At 46.7% G+C, this 26,055-nt stretch overlaps 1 protein-coding gene across 1 annotated transcript in view; it reads right to left on the bottom strand.

Annotated features, from left to right (window-relative positions):
• The window catches only part of LOC146788717 (vomeronasal type-2 receptor 26-like), a 326,796-nt gene that overhangs the window by 33,899 nt on the left and 266,842 nt on the right, over positions 1–26,055 (bottom strand). The window contains exon 4 of the mRNA XM_085630107.1: positions 24,264–24,387. Within this exon, the coding sequence (XP_085486233.1) occupies positions 24,264–24,387 (124 nt within the window). The remainder of the gene's footprint in view (positions 1–24,263; positions 24,388–26,055) is intronic.

Raw genomic sequence — 26,055 nt, 5'->3', positions numbered from 1 at the left:
CACATTCCTAAAGATGTAGTGAAAGAGTATTATAAATAGGATGATATTGGGCAGTGGTTCAGGGCCTATGAAGTAGCCATGTCCTCCCACCGGGTCCCTGAGAAAGATTGGGGAGCGGGGTTGTGGGGAAGGTTCCTGAGTGAGGGGCGGGACACACTGCTGGATCTCCCTTCTGATATCAACACATCCTATCCACACATGAAGGAAGCTCTGATGACAAGGTATGGGTTAACTCCTGAATTGTACAGGCAGAGGTTTAGGGATTGCACCAAGAAACCTGGTACCACTTATGTAGAATATGTGACTTTTTTTTCCAGAGCGCTAGATGGTTGGGTGAAGGGTAACAAAGTGAATGATTACCAAGGGCTGTTTGATTTAATTGCATGGGAGCACTTGTCGGATAATTGTTTTCCTGAGCTACGCCAGCACCTGATCGATAGAAGCTGACTAACCCTAGGAAGCTTGCTGAGGAGGCGGACTGCTGGATCAGCACCAGGGTCCACAAGGGTCCCGTGGGAGGCCCCGCCAAAGGTGGTCAGGGTCCCCAGCAGAAGAGTGGGGGGGACAGGGGTAAACAGAGGGAGTTCTACAGAGGGCCCCAAAGTAATTCCCAAGGGAACCAAGGGAAAGGTTCTCAGCCACCCCCACCCCGAAGCAGGCCGGGGCCCCGACAGGTAACCCTGTTCAAAGAGGGCCCCCCAGATGTTACAAGTGTAACAACCTGGGGCACTATTCCATGGATCCCAAGTGCCCCATGTATGGTAAACCAGCACCCTCTGGTGCTGCACCCCCCAAGCAGGTAGCTAGTGTAGCCTTTGGGAGGGAGGTAGATGTCCAAAGGGAGGGGGTTCCCGTACAGATGACCCTAGTCTCATTAGGAGACAGTGAGATGGTCGCTGAGGCCCAACTGCCCCCAATACTCAAAAGTATGGGCAGTGGGTGACCATAAATGGCAAGAGGGTGGGGGCTCTTAGAGATACAGGAGCCAGTGTGACTGCTGTCAAGCAACACCTGGTGTCTCAAGAGCAGGTGGTCCCACACGCACTCTGCCGTGTTGTCAACGCTGACAACACCGAGAGTCAGTGTCCAATGGCTCAAGTTCCCTTTGAGTGGGGGAGGGGTCTCTGGTACTCTGCAAGTCGCTGTGAGAACTGCCATGCCTGTTGATTGTCTCCTAGGAAATGATTTGGAGAGCTCCCCTTGGGAAAAGGTGGAGAAGACAACTCACCTGCGGATGGTGGGTTTGCCTGATTGGGCGTGCGTGACCACCCGGTCGATGGCAGCCAGTAGTGGTGTTGAAGGGACCCTGGAGCCTGAGGGAGAGGCCCAGGAACCGGCCTTAGGGAGAGGGCACAGGAGGCATGGGAATCCGGCTCCTGAAGTTCCCACGGCCCAGGAGGAAGCAGACCTTGAGGGGGATGCCCTGGAGCCTACCGGGGAACAGATAGCCGAACTGGGGGACCTGCCTGAGCTGACCCATTGGCAGCAAGAAGGGGGCCCCACCAGGGAGGAATTCTGCAGGGAGCAGAAGGAGTGCCCCTCTCTACTGGGTATGCGGCAGCAGGCTGCAGCCCAGGCCAATGGTGATCAGTCCGGTACTCACTTGATCTACTGGGAGAACGACCTCCTATACTCAGAGCCTAAGGTTGCTGAACCTGGGTCAGCCCGTGCGCTGGTGGTACCCCAGAAGTTCAGAGCCTTCCTACTGGGGCTGGCTCACGACGTTCCGTTAGCAGGGCATTTGGGGCAGGACAAGACCTTTGAAAGGCTTGTCACCCACTTCTATTGGCCTCAAATGCGCAGGAGTTCTGACACTCACTGCAGGACATGCCAGACTTGCCAGGCAAGTGGCAAGAGTGGAAGGAAGCTGAAAGCTCCACTCCAACCTTTCCCTGTGGTCAGTACCCCATTCCAGCGAGTGGGGATTGACATTGTGGGGCCACTGGACCCCAAGACAGTATGGGCAACAGGTTTATCCTGGTCTTGGTGGACCATGCCACCCGGTACCCTGAAGCCATCCCTCTGAGGACAGTGACGGCCCCCGTGGTGGGACGGGCACTGATGGGAATTTTCTCACTAGTAGGATTCCCTCTAGAGGTGGTGTCTGAAAGTGGGACCAATTTCATATCGAAATATATGAAATCCCTTTGGCAAGAGTGTGGTGTGACATACAAGTTCACCACACATTACCATCCCCAAGGAAACGGGTTGGTTGAGAGATTCAACCGAACCCTAAAATGCATGATTATGGGCCTTGAGGGACCCATGAGGCGTAAGTGGGACGTCCTCTTACCATGCCTTCTCTTTGCGTACCGTGAGGTGCCACAGAAGTCTCTGGGGTTCAGTCCCTTTGAGCTTCTGTATGGCCACCCAGTACGAGGACCTCTTAGTCTGGTCAAGGAAGACTGGGAGCAATCTCCCAGGAAACCTCCCCAGAATGTATACAGTTACATGCTGGCCTTTCGGAACCAGACTAGGCGTTTCAGGCAACTTGCTGAGGCAAATCTGGAAGCCAGCCAGGAGGAAATGAAGCGGTGGTACGATCAGAATGCCACTCTGGTTGAGCTTAAACCTGGCCAAAAAGTATGTTTCCTGGCCCCTGTGGAGCCTTGTGCACTCAAGGACAAGTGGACAGGACCCTTTGAGATTGTGGAGCGCAAGAGTTCTGTCACCTACTTGGTGGACTTACAGTCTCCTGGGAACCCCTTAAGGGTCCTACATGTCAATCGACTAAAGCCCCACTTGGAGAGGTTCGAAGTGGGCATGCTCTTGGCCACAGATGATGGAACGGAGGAGTCCGAGCCTCTGCCTGACCTCCTGGTAGCCTCCGAGCTGGACGGGTCAGTGGATGGAGTTAGCCTCTCACCCACCCTGACCCCTGAGCAACAGGATGACTGCCGCCAACTGCTGGGGCAGTTTCCTGACCTGTTCTCCCTGATTCCTGGTATCACAGAATGGTGCGTCCATGATGTGGACACAGGAGACAGCTTACCTGTGAAGCACAAGGCTTACAGGGTAACTGACAGGGTCAGAGCCTGCATCAAAGAGGAGGTCTCAAAGATGCTTGCTCTAGGGGTGGTTGAGTCCTCCAGCAGTCCTTGGGCCAGCCCAGTGGTCTTGGTCCCAAAGGCTGCAGCGCCGGGTGCCACGCCCGAACTCCGGTTCTGTGTGGACTACCGAGGACTCAATTCAGTCACGAAGACTGACGCGCACCCCATCCCCAGAGCTGATGAGCTCATCGATCGGTTAGGGGCTGCACGGTACCTCAGCACGTTTGATTTAACGTCTGGGTACTGGCAGATCGCCTTGACTGATGGGGCCAAAGAGAGGTCCGCATTCTCCACACCAGATGGTCATTTCCAGTTCCGGGTTATGCCATTTTGGATGAAGAATGCCCCTGCCACCTTCCAGAGGTTGGTCAACCAGGTGTTGGCTGGACTGACCGAGTTCAGCGCCGCCTACCTGGATGACATCGCAGTGTTCAGTGGCACATGGAAAGAACACCTGCAACATCTCTAGGAAGTGTTGATGGTACTGCGCAAGGCAGGCCTCACGATCAAGGCAAGCAGGTGTCAGATCGGGCAGGGTTCCGTGGTGTACTTGGGACACCAAGTGGGGAGCAGCCAGGTGGTGCCCCTCCTACCCAAGATTGAAACCATCCTGGCTTGTGAGCCCCCAAGGACCCAGACGGAGGTGAGGGCCTTTTTAGGACTCACCGGATACTACAGGAGGTTTGTCAAGGGGTATGGCAGCATTGTTGCCCCCTTGACAGAGCTGACTTCGAAGAAGCAGCCCAGAAAAGTGATATGGACTGACACCTGTCAGAAGGCTTTTGACACCCTGAAAACTGCCATGTGCACGGCGTCCGTGCTCCTGGCCCCTGACTTCTCCAAAGAATTCCTAGTGCAGACAGACGCATCAGAGCATGGTGTAGGGGCTGTTCTCTCACAGATGACTGAGGAGGGCTGGGACCAACCTGTAGCCTTCATAAGTAGGAGGTTACTTCCCCGGGAACAAAAGTGGAGTGCGATTGAGCGAGAAGCATTTGCTGTGGTCTGGGCATTGAAGAAGCTAAGACCCTACTTGTTTGGGTCTCACTTCCGGGTTCAAACGGACCACAGGCCCCTCAGATGGTTGATGCAGATGAGGGGTGAGAATCCTAAGTTGTTGATGTGGTCCATTTCCCTACAGGGGATGGATTTCACGGTGGAACATCTCCCCGGTACAGACCACGCCAACGCTGATGGTCTTTCCAGATTTTTCCGCCTTAGTGATGAAGATCTCCATGGGGTAGGGTAGTTCTCCCCACATTTCAGCTGGAGGGGACACGTGTTAGACCTGGCACCGTTGGCATGGGTCACCCTTCCATTTTTGTCTGTGCCTCAATGTGTTTTTGTGCTGGTGTTAGCTGCTCAGGGCACTGTGCCACTGCCATACAGAGCCACGGTGCAAGTGCTCCCTATGGGAAAATGTATTATGTGAATTGACTTCCATGTTTGGCTTATTTGGTTTACTATCAGTCCCTAGTAGAGTGCACCAGGGGTGCCAAGGGCTTGTATATCCAAATCCTGCTAGTGGGCTTGCAGCACTGGTTGTGCCACCCACAGAAGCGGCGGGGTAAAATGTGTCTAAGGTCTGCCACTGCAGAACCTGCGTGCAGTCCGGTACTGTTGCGCTGACTGCGCAAGTGCACCCACTTGCCAGTCTCTAAACCTTCCCTTAACTACATATTAGTCACCCCTCTGGTAGGCCCAAGGGCAGGGTGCATTGTAGGCATAAGGTTGGACATGCCCTGATGTGTGTGGCATGACCTAATAGTGAATTACAGCCAGTTTAGTTTTTCACTATTGAAGGCTACCTGCTCTCCATAGGCCAGAATGGGCTGCTGGGATTGCTACACGCTGTAATCCCAGTGGACTCATAGAGCATGGTAGAAATTCATGTTTAGTATGCCTGAACTCAGGATAATAAAGTACATCTTTTAGGAAAGGTTATTTTAATATCCTGGGTTTGCAAATGCTACTTTTAGAAAGTTAGCCTTTGCGTGCCTAACCATCTCAGTCCACCTCTGCACGATGTGTGTGTTCTGCCTAGCGACAGTAAGGAGCAGGGCTGGGGAATTCCAGGAGACAGGCTGGCTGTCAGGTGGTGGGTAGAGAGATTACACCAGGATGGGTGGGAGGAGCACACCTTGACTCTTGAATAGACCTGTGCTCTGCCACCACAAAGCTGGCTCCGCCCCCTGTGGAGCGGCTGATGTCTCTGCCCTGCTGCTGAAAGGAAAGAGCAGAGTCACCACAACAAAGTGCTCCTGACTGAATAGAACTGGACTGGGATTAGGCAAAGGCCCCCCTGGCCTGTAAAGACAAAAGAAACTTGGTATAAATGTAGGAGCCTTGCTCCTAAGAAATCAGATCCTGATTGAACTACGACGAAACTCTGCCTGACCAGAAGGACCTGGAAGAAGCTGAAGGAGGAGTGACTTTCCCTGACCTGGGGGATTGGCCTGCAGTTGGTGCCTTGCTGAGAAAGGAGAGGAAAAGACTGAAAGAGACTTTTGCATTTTGTTTTTCAACTATCTCCAAGGGCTTGGAAGAAGAGCTTGCCCCCTGAACTGAGCCCCAGGACCATTGGGCTCTACCTGATCTCCACTCGCCTACCGCTGGACTGTGGTGTCCTTTCCCTCGCCGGAGCTGTGACCCTCGTGCCCCAGCCCCTCCTTGAGCCGTGACCAGGACTGCTTAGCCGCCCCCGCCTTGGGAAGAGCCTCGCTCGCTCTGAGCCGCTCCCCCTACGCTGTGCTGGGCTGCCCTCTGTCACCTCGCTCGCCGGAGGCCCGCTGCGCACCTTCACCCTCCCGCCGGAATCGGTGTTGTGAGCATCTCCAAGCCCCGGACGGCCCGGACGCAACCTGCGTGCCCGGCTGCCCCGCTTTGTTCACTCGCCACCTGCAACACCCCGCTCTTGCCGTGAGCCTGAAGATCAGACCCCCATCGTGAAGTGTGGGAGCCCCGGACGCCGCCCCGCCCTTCTGTCGAAGAGCCGCTGAAATCCCGCACCCACCTTCGCGTCAAGAAACAAGGTACTGTACTTACAAACTCGGCCGCGAGCTCGCATCGGATCCAGGGTCCGCAACGTTCTGATTTCCCTGTCGTCTGCCGTGCGCTTCCCGGTCGCCGCCTCAGCACGGATTTCGCTGAGGCCCACAGTCACCTTGTGCCCGCTTAAGAACTTTCCATAACCAAGAGAAGTTTGCCGTACTTATGAGAATTGTGGCCCCATCAGTTTAACGTTACTGGGCCTTGTCTTGAATCTGCTGAATCTACATAAAAGCTTATTTTTTTATATACTTCCTGACTGGTGTCCGTTTGTGGTGCATGCAGGGGGTTTACTGTATGTCTAAATTGCGATTGCTTAACCGTGTACGCCTGAGACTTAGCCTAGACTGCTCGCGCCACGCACCTAGAGGGTGAGCAGGGGTTATTCTGGGTAGTCATCCTTCGCCCTGACAAGAAGTAAAGGGTCCCTGCTTGTTGTGGGTACATACCTGCGCCAACCAGAGCCCCCTGATTTCTAACATTGGTGGCAGCGGTGGGAATTAACGGATTTGCAGTTGTGGTTTGCATAGAGTGAATCACTGATCACCACGTAGTGAGAGCAGACCAGTAACGTAGCCACAGGTTGATTAACAGTTGTTGCTAAAAGAAGAATCTCCACGTTAAGAAGCCATGCCTAGCTCAGTCAATGGAGGAGGAGCATCCTCTATACTGTCTGGAATTGATGACATAGATTGGGAACAGGAGGCACTGAGGAAGTGCACAAATGAAGTCTTGAAAGGATATCTCTCCAAGTACAGAATTAAACAAGCTGGATTAGCCAACAAGGACCAGTACATCAAGGCGCTGAGGGCCTGGCATGAATCAAAGTTCCCAGAGAATGCACGGGAGGTGATACCCCCAGAAGGTGCTTCTGAGCCTGACAGGGGCCTGTCCCCAGAAGAGATGGCCGACAGGAGTGCTGCAAGAGCACACGAAGTGGAGATGGCAAAAATTCAAATGGAAATGGAAAGGCAACGGCTGGCCATGGAGCATGAGGTAAAAATGAGGGAGTTGGATCTCAAAGCCAAGAGTTTAGACCGCTCTCCCTCTGGTGGCAGCAATTTAACAGAGTCAAGGGTGCACATTCCTAAAGTTGTAGTGAAAGAGTATTATAAATAGGATGATATTGGGCAGTGGTTCAGGGCCTATGGAGTAGCCATGTCCTCCCACCGGGTCCCTGAGAAAGATTGGGGAGCGGGGTTGTGGGGAAGGTTCCTGAGTGAGGGGGGGACACACTGCTGGATCTCCCTTCTGATATCAACACATCCTATCCACACATGAAGGAAGCTCTGATGACAAGGTATGCGTTAACTCCTGAATTGTATAGGCAGAGGTTTAGGGATTGCACCAAGAAACCTGGTACCACTTATGTAGAATATGTGACTTTTTTTTCCAGAGCGCTAGATGGTTGGGTGAAGGGTAGCAAAGTGAATGATTACCAAGGGCTGTTTGATTTAATTGCATGGGAGCACTTGTCGGATAATTGTTTTCCTGAGCTACGCCAGCACCTGATCGATAGCAAGCTGACTAACCCTAGGAAGCTTGCAGAGGAGGTGGACCGCTGGATCAGCACCAGGGTCCACAAGCGTCCCGTGGGAGGCCTCGCCAAAGGTGGTCAGGGTCCCCAGCAGAAGAGTGGGGGGGACAGGGGTAAACAGAGGGAGTTCTACAGAGGGCCCCAAAGTAATTCCCAAGGGAACCAAGGGAAAGGTTCTCAGCCACCCCCACCCCCGAAGCAGGCCGGGGCCCCGACAGGTAACCCTGTTCAAAGAGGGCCCCCCAGATGTTACAAGTGTAACAACCTGGGGCACTATTCCATGGATTCCAAGTGCCCCATGTATGGTAAACCAGCACCCTCTGGTGCTCCACCCCCCAAGCAGGTAGCTAGTGTAGCCTTTGGGAGGGAGGTAGATGTCCAAAGGGAGGGCGTTCCCGTACAGATGACCCTAGTCTCATTAGGAGACAGTGAAATGGTCGCTGAGGCCCAACTGCCCCCCAATACTCAAAAGTATGGGCAGTGGGTGACCATAAATGGCAAGAGGGTGGGGGCTCTTAGAGATACAGGAGCCAGTGTGACTGCTGTCAAGCAACACCTGGTGTCTCAAGAGCAGGTGGACCCACACGCATTCTGCCGTGTTGTCAACGCTGACAACACCGAGAGTCAGTGTCCAATGGCTCAAGTTCCCTTTGAGTGGGGGGGGGTCTCTGGTACTCTGCAAGTCGCTGTGAGAACTGCCATGCCTGTTGATTGTCTCCTAGGAAATGATTTGGAGAGCTCCCCTTGGGAAAAGGTGGAGAAGACAACTCACCTGCGGATGGTGGGTTTGCCTGATTGGGCGTGCGTGACCACCCGGTCAATGGCAGCCAGTAGGGGTGTTGAAGGGACCCTGGAGCCTGAGGGAGAGGCCCAGGAACCGGCCTTAGGGAGAGGGCACAGGAGGCATGGGAATCCGGCTCCTGAAGTTCCCACGGCCCAGGAGGAAGCAGACCTTGAGGGGGATGCCCTGGAGCCTACCGGGGAACAGATAGCCGAACTGGGGGACCTGCCTGAGCTGACCAATTGGCAGCAAGAAGGGGGCCCCACCAGGGAGGAATTCTGCAGGGAGCAGAAGGAGTGCCCCTCTCTAGTGGGTATGCGGCAGCAGGCTGCAGCCCAGGCCAATGGTGATCAGTCCGGTACTCACTTGATCTACTGGGAGAACGACCTCCTATACTCAGAGCCTAAGGTTGCTGAACCTGGGTCAGCCCGTGCGCTGGTGGTACCCCAGAAGTTCAGAGCCTTCCTACTGGGGCTGGCTCACGACGTTCCGTTAGCAGGGCATTTGGGGCAGGAAAAGACCTTTGAAAGGCTTGTCACCCACTTCTATTGGCCTCAAATGCGCAGGAGTTCTGACACTCACTGCAGGACATGCCAGACTTGCCAGGCAAGTGGCAAGAGTGGAAGGAAGCTGAAAGCTCCACTCCAACCTTTCCCTGTGGTCAGTACCCCATTCCTGCGAGTGGGGATTGACATTGTGGGGCCACTGGACCCCAAGACAGTATGGGCAACAGGTTTATCCTGGTCTTGGTGGACCATGCCACCCGGTACCCTGAAGCCATCCCTCTGAGGACAGTGACGGCCCCCGTGGTGGGACGGGCACTGATGGGAATTTTCTCACGAGTAGGATTCCCTCTAGAGGTGGTGTCTGACAGGGGGACCAATTTCATATCGAAATATATGAAATCCCTTTGGCAAGAGTGTGGTGTGACATACAAGTTCACCACACCTTACCATCCCCAAGGAAACGGGTTGGTTGAGAGATTCAACCGAACCCTAAAAGGCATGATTATGGGCCTTGAGGGACCCATAAGTCGTAAGTGGGACGTCCTCTTACCATGCCTTCTCTTTGCGTACCGTGAGGTGCCACAGAAATCTCTAGGGTTCAGTCCCTTTGAGCTTTTCTATGGTCACCCGGTGAGAGGACCTCTGAGTCTGGACAAGGAAGGCTGGGAGCAATCTCCCAGGAAACGTCCCCAGGATGTATATAGCTACATGCTGGCCTTCAGGAACCAGACTAGGCGTTTCAGGCAACTCGCTGAAGCGAATATGGAAGCCAGCCAGGAGGAGATGAAGCCGTGGTACGACCAGAATGCCACACTGGTTTTTTCAGTTGTTTATGGATGATGTATTTTTGGGTGAAATTGTTGAGCAGACTAATTTGTATGCTGAACAGTTTTTGAGGGACAACAGTGACAAACTTAGGCCCCACTCTAAAGCTACCCGGTGGACTCCCACAAATTTGTCAGAAATGAAGTTTTTGGGTTTGACTTTATTGATGGGTTTGATAAGGAAGCCGTCTATGGCTTCATATTGGTCTACCAGTCCCCTGATGGCAACGGCCATATTTCCTGCAGTTATGACTCGTGATCGGTATTTGCTTTTGCTACGGATGCTGCATTTTGTTGATAATTCTTTGGCGTTACCACAAGATCACCCTGACTGTGACCATCTTTTTAAGATTCGGCCTGTTCTTGATAACTTTGTAGATCGATTTTCAGAGATCTATACTCCAGGGAAAGAAATATCTATTGATGAGTCTTTGGTCTTGTTCAAGGGTCGTTTGTTTTTTAGGCAGTACATCCCTAGCAAGAGGGCATGCTATGGAATTAAGCTGTATATGTTGTCTGAGAGTAGGACAGGATATGTTTTTAATTTCCGTGTGTACACTGGTAGAGATTCCACTATCGACCCCCCTGGTTGTCCGTCCACTTTTGGAGTTTCTGAGAAAATTGTGTGGGATCTTGCAAGAGGACTGTTTAACAGAGGCCACTATTTGTACCTTGATAACCTCTACACTGCTGTGCAATTGTTTAAGGAATTGTTCAAAGTGGACACTTTTGCTTGTGGCACAATCCGCTCTAACAGTAAAGGTTATCCAAAACAGCTTGTTTGCAGAAATGTCTGAGGGGACAGTGCAGTTCCTTGTGTAGTGATGAACTACTAGCTGTGAAATTTGTGGACAGGAAGGATGTGTACATGCTGACTACCATCCATGATGAGAGTACTTCACCTGTGGCTGTTTGGGGTCAGATTTCTGAAGTGCGCAAACCTGTGTGCATTCTAGACTACAATAAGCACATGGGTGGTGTTGATAGAGTAGATCAGAGGTTGGAACCTTACACTGCTATTCATAAGGCTTACGTTTGGTAGAAGAAGTTGGCCATCCATCTCTTTAATTTAGCAACTTTCAATGCTTTTGTTGTGTTCAAGGAGTGTTCTCCTGCATCAAAGTTGACCTGGTCTCCCGGTAAAAATGGTGCCTCACTTGTGTGGGAGGCCCAAGTACCTGCGAAAGGCAAGGGCTCAGAATGTAGTGAGGCGACATCAAAATTGCCTATCTCTAAACTACCTGGTTTTGCAAGGGGGTTTACTTGGGTTTTTGGCCCCGTGCTCGGTGGCCATCTAGGGAAACCTACCAAACCCACACATTTCTGAAAACTAGACACTACATTTTGGGCCCTTGCCTGTCGTGGGTACTTGGGCCTCCCACACAAGTGAGGCACCATTTTTACCGGGAGACCCGGGGGAACGCTGGGTGGTAGGAAATTTGAGTGAGCCCGGTGATGCGACAACTTTCCCACACAAAAATGTGTGAAAAAAGTGATTTTTTCAGCTAAAATTGAGGTTTGCAGGGGTTTCTGGGTAAGGAAACATTGGGGGATCCACACAAGCCATACCCCCCAGGAAGCCCCCGGGTATCTAGCTTTTAGAAATGTATAAGTTTGCTAGGTTTCCCAAGGTGCCCGCAGAGCTAGGGTTAAAAAACTAGAGCTAGGCACTTTGCCAAAAAAGGGTAATTTTTCACTGCGATATTGAGGTGTGACCACGTTGCGTTTTGTGCCGTTTCCTGTCGCGGGCATTAGGCTGACCTGGACAAGTGAGGTACTGTTTTTCTCGTCAGACTTTGGGGAACGCGGGGTGGGTGGAAATTTGTGGATCCACACAGATTCCGGAACTTTCCACTACCGAAATGTGGGGAAAATGTGGTTTTTTTGACAATTGTTTACGTTTGCAAGGGATTCTGGATAACAGACCATGGTGGGAGGCAGTCAAGTCACCCCATCCTGGATTCCCCTGGGTGTCTAGTTTTCAAAAATGTATAGCATTACTAGGTTTCCCAAGGTGCCCGCAGAGCTAGGGTTCAAAAACTAGTGCTAGGCACTTTGCCAAAAAAGGGTAATTTTTCACTGCGATATTGAGGTGTGACCACGTTGAGTTTTGTGCCGTTCCCTGTCACGGGCACTAGGCCGACCCGCACAAGTGAGGTACCATTTTTCTTGTAAGACTTTGGGGAATGCTGGGTGGATGGAAATTTGTGGATCCACGCAGATTCCGGATCTTTCCACCACAGAAATGTGGGGAAAATGTGTTTTTTTTGACAATTTGTTTTGTTTGCAAGGGATTCTGGGTAACAGACCCTGGTGGGAGACAGTCAAGTCACCCCATCCTGGATTCCCCTGGGTTTCTAGTTTTCAAAAATGTATAGGTTTGCTAGGTTTCCCAAGGTACCCGCAGAGCTAGGGTTCAAAAACTACAGCTAGGGACTTTGCCAAAAAAGGGTCATTTTCCACTGCGAAAATGAGGTGTGACCATGTTGCGTTTTGCGCCGTTTCCTGTCACGGGCACTAGGCCGACCCGCACAAGTGAGGTACCTTTTTTCTCGTAAGACTTTGGGGAATGCGGGGTGTGTGGAAATTTGTGGATCAACGCAGATTCCGGAACTTTCCACCAGAGAAATGTGGGGAAAATGTGTTTGTTTTTACAATTTTTTAAGTTTGCAAGGGATTCTGGGTAACAGACTCTGGTGGGAGGTAGTCAAGTCTCCCCATCCTGGATTCCCCTGGGTGTCTAGTTATAAAAAATTTATTGGTTTGCTAGGTTTCCCAAGGTGCCCGCAGAGCTAGGGTTCAAAAACTAGAGCTAGGCAATTTGCCAAAAAAGGGTCATTTTTCACTACGATATTGAGGTGTGACCACGTTGCGTTTTGTGCCGTTTACTGTCACGGGCACTAGGCCGACCCGCACAAGTGAGGTACCATTTTTCTCGTAAGACTTTGGGGAACGCGGGGTGGGTGGAAATTTGTGGATCCATGCAGATTCCAGAACTTTCCACCACAGAAATATGGAAAAAATATGTTTTTTTTATAATTATTTAGGTTTGCAAGGGATTCTGGTTTACAGACCCTGGTGGGAGGCAGTCAAGTCACCCCATCCTGGATTCCCCCTGGTGTGTAGTTTTCAAAAATGTATAGGTTTTCTAGGTTTCCTAAGGGGCCCACAGAGCTAGGGTTCAAAAACTACAGCTAGACACTTTGCCAAAAAAGTGTCATTTTTCACTGCGAAATTGAGGTGTGACCACGTTGCGTTTTGTGCCGTTTCCTGTCGCGGGCACTAGGCCGACCCACACAAGTGAGGTACCATTTTTCTCGTAAGACTTTGGGGAACGCGAGGTGGGTGGAAATTTGTGGATCCACGCAGATTCCAGAACTTTCCACCACAGAAATGTGGGTAAAATGTGTTTTTTTGGACAATTTTTTAGGTTTGCAAGGGATTTTGGGTAACAGAACCTGGTGGGAGGCAGTCAAGTCACCCCATCCTGGTCCCCTGGGTGTCTAGTTTTCAAAAATGTATAGGTTTGCAACATTTCACTAGGTGCTGGCAAAGCTAGTGTTCAAAAACTACAGCTAGACACTTCGCAAAAAAAGGGTACATTTTCATTGTGAAAATATGTTGTGTTCATGTTGGGTTTTGAGCCATTTCCTTTCATGAGCACTATGCCTACCCACACAAGTGAGGTACCATTTTTATTGGGAGACTTGGGGTAATTCAGATTTGTAAAGCAACTGTTATTACCTATTGATTTTTTATGCATTTCTGCCACCCAAATGAAGGACTTTGTGTAAAAAATAAGTCATTTTGAAAAATGACCGATAATTCTCATGCTAGTATGAGTATTCCCAATTTCGAAAATGTGCAAATATGTACTGTTTCTAAACTCCTTAATTTGTTCCCATTTCAGAAATACATAGGTGTCTTTCATATCGATTTTTCCATGTACACATTTTCCCACAATAATTGCTATATACCCGGAACATAATAAAAAACCATTCCAAATTGCTGCTCAGCTTTTGACTCTGGGATCGTCGGGTTCTTGGTGAACCTACAAGTCCTATATATCCCCACAACCAGGAAGGTCCAGCGGATGTAACAGTATATTGCTTTCAAAGAGCTGTCTCAATTAGAAGAAGTTACAGGTAAAAATGTTGACCCAAAAGGCTGGTTTTTTTCAGCTAATTTTAATTTTTTCCTATATTTAACTGTTAGTTTCTATAAAGAAACCTTGATGGAACTACACAAATGACCCCTTGCTGAATTGTCTACTTTTCAAAAATGTATAGCTTTGCAGGATCCATTATTGCTTTCAGACCCATTTCTACCATTAACTAGAAGGAGGTTCAAAGCACAAAAAATAGCAAAAATAGGCTATGTCCAAGAAAAATGCCAAAATTGTGTAAAAAATGTTGGTTTTCTGACAAAAGTCTGTCATTCCCTAAAAGCTGTGAAAATGGTGATTTCAGCCCCATAAACCCTTTTTTGATACCATTTGCAGAGAAAAACCCACACGCTTTCATTTGCTTTCCGTTTTTCCCATTTTTATTTGAAAGGCCGTTTCCTTGAGCGCCAGGGGGGGGTGAAAAACTCGAGTAAGAATGGCGCGCTTGTCTCAGTAGCTTCCTCATTAGTTTCATTAAGGTCCTTGCGGGCTTCCTCAGGGAAGGTGTTATATGTAGTGAATATTTTTTGGTGGAAGTAGTCTGCAATAACGTTGCATCTCTCAACAGAGCTGTGAGGTGTTGTGAGTGTTCTCACCAGGGATGAGAGCTCTTGAAGCGTGGCGTATAATTCCATGGAGGAGTTTTTTGCCATATCAATTCTCTCTCTGTAGTACATGGAGCGCCTCTTTTTGAGGAGGGAATGGTATTTGTTCTGAGCTGTTTTGTAAGCTTCTTTCACTTCTTTGGAGAAGCCAATTCTCCATTTCCGTTCTATGTGCTTGCAACCCTGTTTGGTGGTTCTAAGCTCCTCGTTAAACCAGGGTGCTGATTTAGACCCTCTCTCAGGAGTCTTAGTGGTCCATAGGGCTGCATCATGGAGCGCCTCTGTTATTCATTTGTTAATTGCAGTATTTGCCAAATTGGCATAATTATGCAATAGCGGTGGTGTTTTCTGAAGTTCTTTGGAGAAGCTCTTGTGGTTAAACATGGACCAGTTTCTGCATGGGCGAGTGGGTTCAGCGTTTTCCATAGGGCGTTGTTTAGGTAAAGGTATACAGAATTCAATGAGGTGATAATCGGACCATGGGACAGGGACAGGTTGTTTTACTACAAGCCCCGTGTGGTTCGAGAAAATAGGGTCAAGCAGGTGGCCTGCGTGGTGTGTTGGCGCGGCAGATTTGAATTCGAGCTGTATGCTGGTAAGTTCCTTGCATAAGGTTTGTGCCTCGGTCTTGAGGTGGTCAACAATGTAGAGATTGAGATCACCTAGAACTATGAGATTATTGTATTTCAGCGCCAACTGGGTTACCAGATCCATAAGATTATTTATGAAATCATTGGGTGGTTCTGGTGGGCAATAGATTAGGAGACCATTCGTTATGGTCCCATTGGCTCTGCTTAACCTTTCCATTCGCCCGTCGGGTAACGGCTGTTGCGAGCACTACCTCTGTAGTGCTGCGCACGTCCGTTGGCCGAGCGGCCCCGCCCATAATTAAACACCCGCACCGCGGCGGATTTTATGCCACGGTCAACGGGTTAAGCTAAAGAGGGCTGCCTCCATGTTGACTAGTAGAGCTTTATCGAGTGTGCACTTGATAAATGGATGGAAAATTATAGCTATTCCGCCTCCGCGTTTTAGGGTGCGGTCTTGTCTCAGCATGCAATAGTTGTTAGGTAGTGCCTCAAGTATGTCAGGGGCAGAGTCTTGGTTGAGCCAGGTTTCTGTGAGAAACAGGGCCTCAGGCTGGTGGTCTGTGAGATAGTCATAGATTTCTGTCTTATGTTTAGCGAGTGATCTACAGTTAATGAGGGTGAGCTTCATGTGGGCTTGTTGAGGGATGGCACTTTTCTCAGTGTGAACCTGTTGCTACTGCCTCTGTTGACAAAATTTCACTAGGGGATGCAAATTCCCTCACCCTCTTGAAAACCTAAAGTTGAGGAGCTGCGGATGAGAAAAACCTCCACCACACTGCAGTTGACAGAGTTTTGTCTGAACTCCACGTTCCATGTGGAATGTGCTGTGAGAAAAACTCTGCAAATTCTCCAGCCTTGCAGAATTTATCACCCACCCTAGTAGTGAGGTCCTGAAGACGAGAAGTTTCGTGACCAATGTGGATTGGTGTATGAGCTACAAAAAAATTGTGTACAAAGCCGGGGATGTCCTAAGAAATTCAACAAAGTGTAGGGAGTTTGGAGACAAGTCATGGATAACATGCTCTGATGAGGAAGGTGGTCAGGTACGCAGGGCGAGTCTGGGCTGCATCAAAATTGCATTTATAGTACAATGTACTGTTACTCTCTGAAGTATCTGTTTCTTTTTACCATTGGGCCCTTTACGACTGACTTGAAGATATTAGGGAGTGATACTGCATCAAGTGATGTAATAAACCCTCAAGTTCATGTTGCCTTTGTTGTGGTAGGGTGTCTGCTTTCCACCCAGTTGTATAAAAATAAAAAAAAGATACTTTCAAAAGTACAAAAAACATAAACAACAGTAGCAAACAAACTCCAGCCAAGCCTTGTAATAAGTTTAGCTCCACACAAGGCCTCTCACAGTTGTGCAATACACTCCCATAGAAAATAATGTGAGCAGAGACGCAATAAAACACCCAGTAGAAAAAGAATTTTAAAATAATTACATTATGTTTACTTTTAAATTATGTTCATATGTGTGTATGTGTCTTAAAAAGTATACACAATCAATAATTACATTTGTAATTAGTTGAACAAATAACAGTAATTTAAAAAAAAATATTCAACATTTTAAAAAAAAACATTAATTAAACCGTATTTGTGATTAATTTTACTAAATAGTAACTGAAAATAAAATTGCTAGTTTGTTTCTTTTCTTTAATGTTTGTTAAAAATTAATATTTATTAATATTACATTTGGAAATGGTGAATAACCAAATGTAGGAAATTCACAAATGAGAAAATCCACATGTTCAAGTTAACTCATTGTAGCAAATTTCTCTTTTTGGCTTTTCACCATTTCCGAGTGTATGTTTACTATATAGGGCCTTATTGCGATGTCGGTAAGTCTTCCTTCCGCCCGACTTGGTCCTGGGACCGACCAACACCCGGTCAGTGGTCCCACCCCCCTAATTAGTGTGCGACTGAACACTGTTCAGTCACATTCCTACATTTAACTATAGGTGCATGCATAATGGCTGTAAACCGTCTCTAATGCATGCTCCCAAGGGTAAATGAGGGGTGTGCTTCATCCCTGCACCATTGTTGATCCCTGTATGGGGTGCAGGGATCAACAAGGCCCTCAACCAGAGGCTGCACACCCAAGGGGGCCCTGTAGTGGGCCTCCAAAACACTTTCTGACATGGTTTCCATGTCAGAGAGGCCGGCATGGAAACCATGCTGAAAACTGTGCATCATTATCTCAAGGGTGGAAAGGCCCGCTTTTGAGATTCCTGGTGGGATTCAGACTAGCCGTCGAAAGCCAGCCAGAATGAGCAGCTGGATTACTATCTGACCACCTAGAACCAAAACCGAGCTTTCCATTACGATGAGGCTTGTAAAGGCTCTGACCGATCGGCCCCATAGTGTAGAGTTATGTTTCCCCACTCCATGAAGCATGGAGGAAGAGCCTCATTTTTTAAAGTAGAAAGTTACAACTAATAATTTTTCACATATAGGCGGAAATCTTCACCACTGGGTGGATATTTCCCCATGGTAAAGTAGAGTGAAATTTAAAAAAAATATATTCAACTTTAAAAAACATCTAAAACATATTTCCATGGTAACTGTTAAGGTAACTTAAAATTAAATATGAATTTTCTCAGTAGAACAACATAAAGTAATACTACAGCACAAATAGGATAATTTTTAACTAAATATATAATAATTGAAATATATTAAATATAACATAGATTTATTTTCATAGATTTAATTTTTAAAAATCCTACCTAAAGTGACATGTTTATATTTATTTATTATGTAGTTAAATATTACCCAAAATTATATACAAAATTAATATAAATATATTCATTTTTTAAACACCTAAAGTTACATGTATTATTACATTTAAACAAATGTTAAACTATTTTATATTAATACAAAATAAATTGTGCACCTTTGATATAGTTTTTTCTGTAATATCTCAAAAACTACTGAAGAAATTGACACCAAGGGGCATATTAGCAACGAGGCGATATAAAATGATCTCCGCTTTTGCGTCCGTTTTCAGACGAAAAGCGGTGATAATTTTATCGCCTAATTAGCAAGGTCACGCTATCACGTGAAACCTTGCATTAGCGCCCATATTCTTAACGCCCAGCTTTGCATCTCTAATGAGATGCAAAGTGGGCGTTCCTGACCTGACATGACTGGAGAAATGTCTGTTATCGCTACTTTCCTTACGCCTGCTTCAGGACTGACTTAGCCATGATATCCTATGGAAGGTGGATATCATGGCTAAGTATGTGAGGCCCTATCATCAAGTTAACGCCAAACTTCGTGAGATTATCGCTGGGTCTCCAGCGATAATCTCATGTTTGGCAGTTAGCGCTAGGATTTTTATCGCTTTTGAGATAAGCGTTGCTAATAGCACGCTATCTCAGTGATAAAAATCCACATTAGCCGGCGATAATTATCCTAGCGCTAAGTGCGCTTAGCGATAATTATCGCCGGTTGTTGCTGATATGCCCCCAAATAACCAAAAGGACTTTTTCTGGAGAAAGTTTCCATGGAAAAAGTGTTTTTTGACCTGTCTAAATCTCTGGCGCAGGTTGAAAAAGCTTCACAAAATGTTCCCTCAAAAATGTTCCCCTTGGTTATATTGTACATGGAAATTTATGGGGTGATCTGTCAAGCAGGGGCTAAGAAAAAGGGTGGCAAAAAAGTGTGTTTCCCGTGATAATTCCAATAGGGATATTGAACATGACTACAGCCCAAGCCGCTGGACGGAATTACACCAAATTTGCCAGAAAGGTAGCTCTAGGTCCAGAAAGAGCCCTTTTTGTTATTTGGTGTAAATCCATTCAGTAGTCTTTGAGATATTGATGTAAAAACAAATTTGTGTATCCAGAGGCACAAATCCTTCTGGCCTATTTTGCAATGAGTCGCAAATTCACGTACCAACAGGAATGCTGTGATTGGCTGGCCGCAACCTGTATAGAAAGTTCCGGCCACCATGTTATGTAACAGGACACGGTCCCTGGAAGCTGAAATTAAACAATGAGAGTGATAGAAGGGGTCAGGGTACAAGTACCCTGACCCAATAGGTGGTATACAGGGTGTTTGTGGGACCACTTATGTGTACAACACATGGGAAAATGGTTTGTATTGTGAAATTACATATATAATTATAAAAATTAAAAATACATGAATTTATTTTAACAGTATTTGCTGTATAGTGTTCTTTTACGCCCCTGCCTCTATTTTTTCTATAGGAGTGTTGCAGTGCCAGTAGTTGGCTGTGCGTGGTGTTGGGTTTACTCTAGGTCTGTGAATAGCAATGGCCTTACTCTTTTGTGGGTTAATGCTTGTCCCTCCCTAAACCCAGCCTTGAGCCTCCCTTAACTCCTCCTTAACCCTCTCTAGTCCCCTCTCAGTTTGTAGTAAGTATTCCCCATTTTCCAGTAACTGCTCCCTGCCCCTAATCCACATTTACAACAAAAACATAGATGTATGTTTATGGAGATCCCCTCTAACGAGATAGAGGTCTCGGTATTTCAATAATGGGAGCGACCGAGACGTAGGCCTCTGCATGTAGGTTGGTGAATAGTGCTTTGTATTATGTGAGCAGCACTATTGTTTGTGCTACAAAATACAGCTTGTGAATTTGCCTAAATTTACCTGAGTATCAACATCTTTGCCTGAACTTTGATATTTTCCTAAGCCCCTCCTCGGCCCCTTCTGTCTCTCTTAGTTTATCTCTCCTGTTTGTTTGATACTATAGGTGTTTGCTTCTCCCCCTCTAATTCAAACCTCTGTATTTTTTTAACTTCACCTCTGTCTCATGCTCACATGTATAGATGATCTAATGGGGAGTATAGTGGCATAGGTGGTTATGGATGGGAGACAGAAGAGATAAAACATAAATGTAGAGAAAGGCAGACAATGTAGAGAGTAGGAGAGCACAAAATATAGAGACAGAGTAGCAGAATGTAAGAGAAACAGGGAGAATTGGGAGAAGAAAGGGAAGACAACATTGGATAGAGGAAACAAAAGAGCCAAATGGAGACAAAGCAGTGTAGGAAGAGAGAGAGTAAAAGGAATGAAAACATGCAGATGGATGGATTCAGACAGAGAGAACTAGGGGAAAGAGAAAGAGAGTAGGAAGGACAGAGTATGAAGGAGTAGAGAGACAGAGAGAGAGAGATTGGCCGACAGACTGACAAAGACACACATAAAAAAGATGATTTGCAAGGAGGGGACAGAAGGAAGAAGAGAGACCACACTGCACAGAGCAAACATAAAGGTACAGAGAGTGCTCTGTGCTGACAGGGGAAGATGGTCTAGTAAGTGATCCATGATCCTGAAAACTGAAAGAAAGGAAGAGAAGGCCTTTCACTGAGGGGTAGAGAGAGGGCCGTCACCATCATTATTGTCGCCCAGTGCAACAATTGTTGCTTGGCTCCATCATAACTTCTTCTTCATTCCCTCTCTGCCACCTGCCAATGGTGCCCCCATCTCACCTTAGCCCCCAACTGACATGTATTTATTTTATAGCGCTAATCATCCCAAAGAAGACTGTCCTAGTGCTTTAAATTACATACAGAGAGCCTTAAAAGTGTGTAAATCTATGAATAGGCAATGTTACTTAGAACAATAATGACTAAAAGATGTAGGAGTCACATGTCATCCTCAGTGGTAGTGTTGGAATGTAGTTTATCAGTAGGTGTAGGTGGGTCCCTACCACTAGTAATAATTCCACAATCACAATGTAATGTCCAGTCAAGGTCTGAAAAGATGATCCCCTTGATCAACCCTTGTAAGCTGGCTACGAGCATGGAGGCCTAACTTAGGAGACAGGAGTGTACAGTATTTAAAAACACCAATATGTTAAATAAGTAAGCGACATCACACAATAAAAATCCAACACCAATTTATAAATATAGGAAATACTTTTATGATTAAAATGACACAAAAAAAAAGAAAAATACAATGTAGGAAACCAGAGACATTGATCTTTAAAGAATAAACACTTTCTAATGCCTAAAAGCTAAAAGCACCATTTTGGGAGTTCCGGTTGTGCTTAACCGGGACAAAGTCAAAGTTTCAGGCCAACCACGATCGCCTGTATACACTTAGCGGTAGTGCCCTGGCAAGTTTTTACCTTCTGACTACCTTACTTTTTAGGAGCTTTTTCTCTCGACATCGAGCAAGGAACCTTGTCAGGCCGGGTTTGACAGATGTTTGGCTCAGCGTGATCTATAGGTCATCTCCTGGAAGTCCTGTCAAGGACAAAAAGCTCCTGAGCTTCAGTGGGGCAATTGTGAATCTCAGGCCGGGTCGTAATTTGACGTCTCCGGCTTGACTACCGTCAATGGGTTGGTCACCTTAATGGAGATTTTTTCCAAAATTCTCTAATCTTCTCCAAACATCTGGATCTTCTTCCAGAATGACCATTTGGGTTCTGAAGGGTAAAAACACAAATCCAAGGTTACAGAAGCTCTGAGTTGCTCCTTGGGATGTTGTTACTATGTTTCCCACAATGCACCTGGCCAAATCCTTTAAAGTCCAGCTGAAGGTAGTCAACTGGTTTCTTCTTGCTGGAGATGATGCAAGTGGATCTCTTTTAACATGTTGTGTTCTTGGGTGATAAGCCGGGGTCACCCCTAATCAATGGATGGCAGAGTGCCACCCTCAGGTATGACCACTTCCTCCAAAGTGTGGCATATTCTTGACCCAGAAACACTATTCCTTTAAAATCCAAAATGGAGAAATTATCCACTGGAGGTTAAAATCTGGCTAAGCCAACCCACTGGCATGGCTAAGTTTCCTTAACACTTCCCTTCAAGTCCCTCTGCTAAATAAATTAGTGGGGCTCCTGTCTGGCTCGGAGTACAGGGAGTGGGTCTGAGCTTGTGCCCTGTCCTAACTGTCATTCCCTCTTTGAAGACCACTTTAGCTACTCAATGGCCACCCTGCCTTTTGCTCTGCAGCTTGCAGATCTCCTCCTACCAGATTACCTATGTCTCGATGTCGGCTACTTCACACTTAATCAGAGAAGCTTGGCTTAGCCTGTCAAAGGATGGTCAATCAGGAGAGACTGCTGGAAGGCAGGTTTTTATTACATCGGAAAACATAGTTCTATAACTTATTTTCTGTGATAGTTATAATAAATCTAACCATGGCAAGTTGTTGGATTTATTCTAGCAATCATTTTAATATTTTGAAGTACATTTTTAACTTGCTTCTATCAATAGCAGTTGGAGCCCATGGGCTACAATGGGAATACATGAAATTAGCAGTTTTTTCCTCACCTGGGCATATAAAACATCCCTTATATAATGTTCCTGCTTATAGTTGTCAGGCACCCTACCCCTGGGGCACCCTACCCCTGGGGCACCTATGGGTGACTTTTGGGGTAACATATGTAAAAGTAAGCCAGTTTGAGACTTTAGAAATACCTTTAATTCCAAAGTCGAATTTGCATATAATTTACTTTTAAAGGCAGCCCATAAAGCAGAGCTGCCTTTAAAATGACAGCAGACAACACAGCAAAGCACACTCAAGTGCATCAGCTCTGCTGGGCCTCTAAACCTACATGCCCTACTATATACTAGGGGCTTTCAGGTTGTTTTTCATATTAATTGCATTTTCACCTAATTACCATGTACATTTTACACAGACTACTGGCCCTGGGTCTGGTTCGCATGGCCCAGGGCACAATCAGAGTGAGTTACCACCAGTATCAATCAAACAATGGGGGTGACCGGGATAAAAAGGATGACTTTCTCACAGGTAGGCATTACATTTTATAGTCATTTCCATGGAGAAACGAAGGGGCCCAAATATATGATGTTGTTGACCTCTCCTCCAGTGTTTGCATACCTTAGGCTGCCTTGCACCAATGCAAACACACTTGCACCAATATGCAAGGGAGTTCAGGTGATGCCAAACTTAGGTTTTATACTGGAAGGGTTCCATTCCAGCACAAAATTCTATATTTGACAAAGTATGACCCTTTACAGCTTTGTATGTGTGTTGCACTGTGCAGCACGTATGTAAAGTTCGAAAGGTTCGGAGAAAAGAAATCTTTTTTTAAACTTTACATCTGCCTCATGGATGCGTAATTTATTTATGTCAATTCTTTCATATCAACGTTAGTAGATAGAAATCAAAATATATGGGTGAGTGCATGGGAAAGTTCATGTGCTACCCATGGTATGCCTCCTTTCCTAATGCAGAGTGCTTCTTTGTGTTACTTAGGGTTACTGTCCAGTGCAAATTAGTATTTGTGCTGGAAAGTTAGCCCCAAAACAATAGTTTGCATCAGGTTCACAACAAGTTTGTGATGAAAACCAGGCACAAAGTCATTTTAAATCTGCCCATAAATGTAACGTATGATTGAGGAGTCAAGCTAATAAAATTGCATTGCTCCCCACAGGATGCCTTTTAAGCAATGGTGGAGTAACAAAGGATTGAGAGCAAGAAAACAATTAGGTTCTAAATCTCTGCCTTTCAATTCTCATGTAAGACGTTGAGGCCGGTTCATAGCTCAATGCGTCATATCTTAAGGATTGTCACTTTTGAACTCCAAGTATCAGAACGATCAATGTGATAAAAAAAATAATCCAATACACTATCTACATAAAATATTAATCTGTGATCTGCATGTCACATGTTGTGCTTTGCAGCAGGAACATTAACTCTCTATGCTACTATTTCATGGGTCAAAATTCTGAAAGATAAATCTTAGATCACTCCAAGTGCATTAATCACCAGAGTTATCATGCTGTTGTAAATACCCCCTGAAAATGCTGCTCACACAAATATCTCTGCAGGATGCTCTTATCTCAGTTCAGCCTGCCATGCAGAGGGCACCTCCTTGACATTGGCACCTAGTGTGATTGTACCAGTCGCAGCAGCTCAAAGCAAGCACTGGCTTGGGAGAATGGAGGGAGAGAGGGAATAATAGAAAAAGAGATGTGGTTTAATTGATGACCATGGACTAATTCTAGCTTTGGCAGATCCTGAAATTATATTATCATTCTGTTCTCATAACTTTATTTCCATGTGACTGACATGGTGAACATATGTAAAGTGAATATTTCAAATGAAGAGGGTTATTTGCCAAAGTAGCTTACACTGATGAGCAAATTACACAACTTCTCATTTGGGTCTTTGAAAAGGATCATTGGTTGGCACACAGTGCTTTATCACCTACCGCTCTTGTTGGTAATCTCTCCTTCTGAGCAGAGGGTGCAGTCATAGCAGCAGACAGGTTTCCCTTTTACAGGGACTTTCCTGTATCCAGGAGGACAACTCTCACTGCACACTGAGGAAGGGACCTGGAGAGCAAGAGATGGAGTTGTGTGAGACATCAACAGGGAAGAAACAAAGGGCACATGTGGAATTATCACACATCTTGAGGACTGAGAAAGAATTGGTATTGTTTGTCATGTGAGAGATCAGAGAAGGAAGAAATAAGGGGCTGATGTCATAGGTTCAGTGAGAGGTATTCAGGGAGTGAAAAATGCGAGAATGTAATTGCATCAGTGTGAGGGAATCCAGGGATTAGGAGATGCAGAGAAGATGTGATGACATCAGTGTGAGGGATCCTAGGGAGAAAGAGATGTGGGCACATGTGACAGCATCAGTTTGAAGAGTCCAGGGAGTGAGAGATGTAGGGCACATATGATAACAACACTGTTAGTGAACCAGGGTGGTATAGCTGTGAGGCACATGTGATAGAATCAGTGTGAGGAATCCATGGAGGAGGAGATGCAGGGCAGATGTGATAGCATCAGTGTGAGGGATCCATGGAGGAGGAGATGCAGGGCACATGTGATAGCATCAGTGTGAGGAATCCATGGAGGAGGAGATGCAGGGCAGATGTGATAGCATCAGTGTGAGGGATCCATGGAGGAGGAGATGCAGGGCAGCTGTGATTGGATCAGTACAAGGGTTTAAGGGAGGAAGAGATGCAGGGCAGATGTGATAGCATCAGTGTCGGGGATCCAGGTAGTGAGAGATGTGTGGTACATGTCATAATAATATCAGTGTGAGGGATCCAGGGAGTGAGAGATGCTGGGCAGTTGTGATACTATCAGTGTGAGGGTCCAAAGAGATTGAGATGTGAGGAAGATGTGATAACTCAGTGTGAGGAATCCGATGGGAAGAGAGGCAGGGCAGATGTGATAATGTTAGTGTGGGAGATCCAGAAATAAATATAGCATACGCCAGAAATTCACTGTTGAGTTTGACTGTAAAACATAGAAGTATCCAGGCCTCGAAAGTAGTACAATTGCAGGACTATGAGGGCCGCCCGCCTGTGTGGGGCAGCGTTACAGCAGCATACAAAGCAGCAGGAAAGAAGATTGGGAAAAGTTGATCCTGAGACAATTTGTGGAGGGCCAGGCATACTAACTGGGGAAAGTATAAATCTGCTATGTCCAACTGTGACCTGCCCTCTAGTGGGTCAGCACCCAAATATTAGTGAAGAGAATCTTCCAATTGATCGTACTGGGGCCTTTCTTTCATCCCTCACTGATTATTTTAAATCATCAAAGAAGATCAAGGATAGTAAAATTGTCCACGGGATTCAAACAAAAATGAACAGAGGTACAACACCAAAAGAACTAAGCTGTGTAAAATCAGTTCTAACAACACCTGTTTTCCAACAACATTTTGGGGGAGTCTCAACGAAAAAATATACAGGTGTTGGAACAAGCCCACAAAAGCCATCTAAAGTAAGCAACGCAGCCTCTACTCAGGTTGTAAAAGCCCAGGTTCATGCTCCCTGTACCTCAGGTGTAACATTTAAGTCTAGAAATATCGACAGTAGGACCAGGAATTGGACAATGGCAACCACTAATAATAGCAACGGATCAGTAAAAAGGTCTGAAAATGTTGATAATGAGGGTGTATTCTCAGATAGAGCGTAATTGGACTTAAGTCTAGTGATTAATATTACATCTGGCACTGAGACAACCACAGGTGATGATGTATTCCTGCCT

This window comes from Triturus cristatus, chromosome 10, assembly GCF_964204655.1.
Source record: "Triturus cristatus chromosome 10, aTriCri1.1, whole genome shotgun sequence".
Classification (NCBI taxonomy): domain Eukaryota; kingdom Metazoa; phylum Chordata; class Amphibia; order Caudata; family Salamandridae; genus Triturus; species Triturus cristatus.
This window is presented reverse-complemented; position numbering and strand designations above follow the sequence as displayed.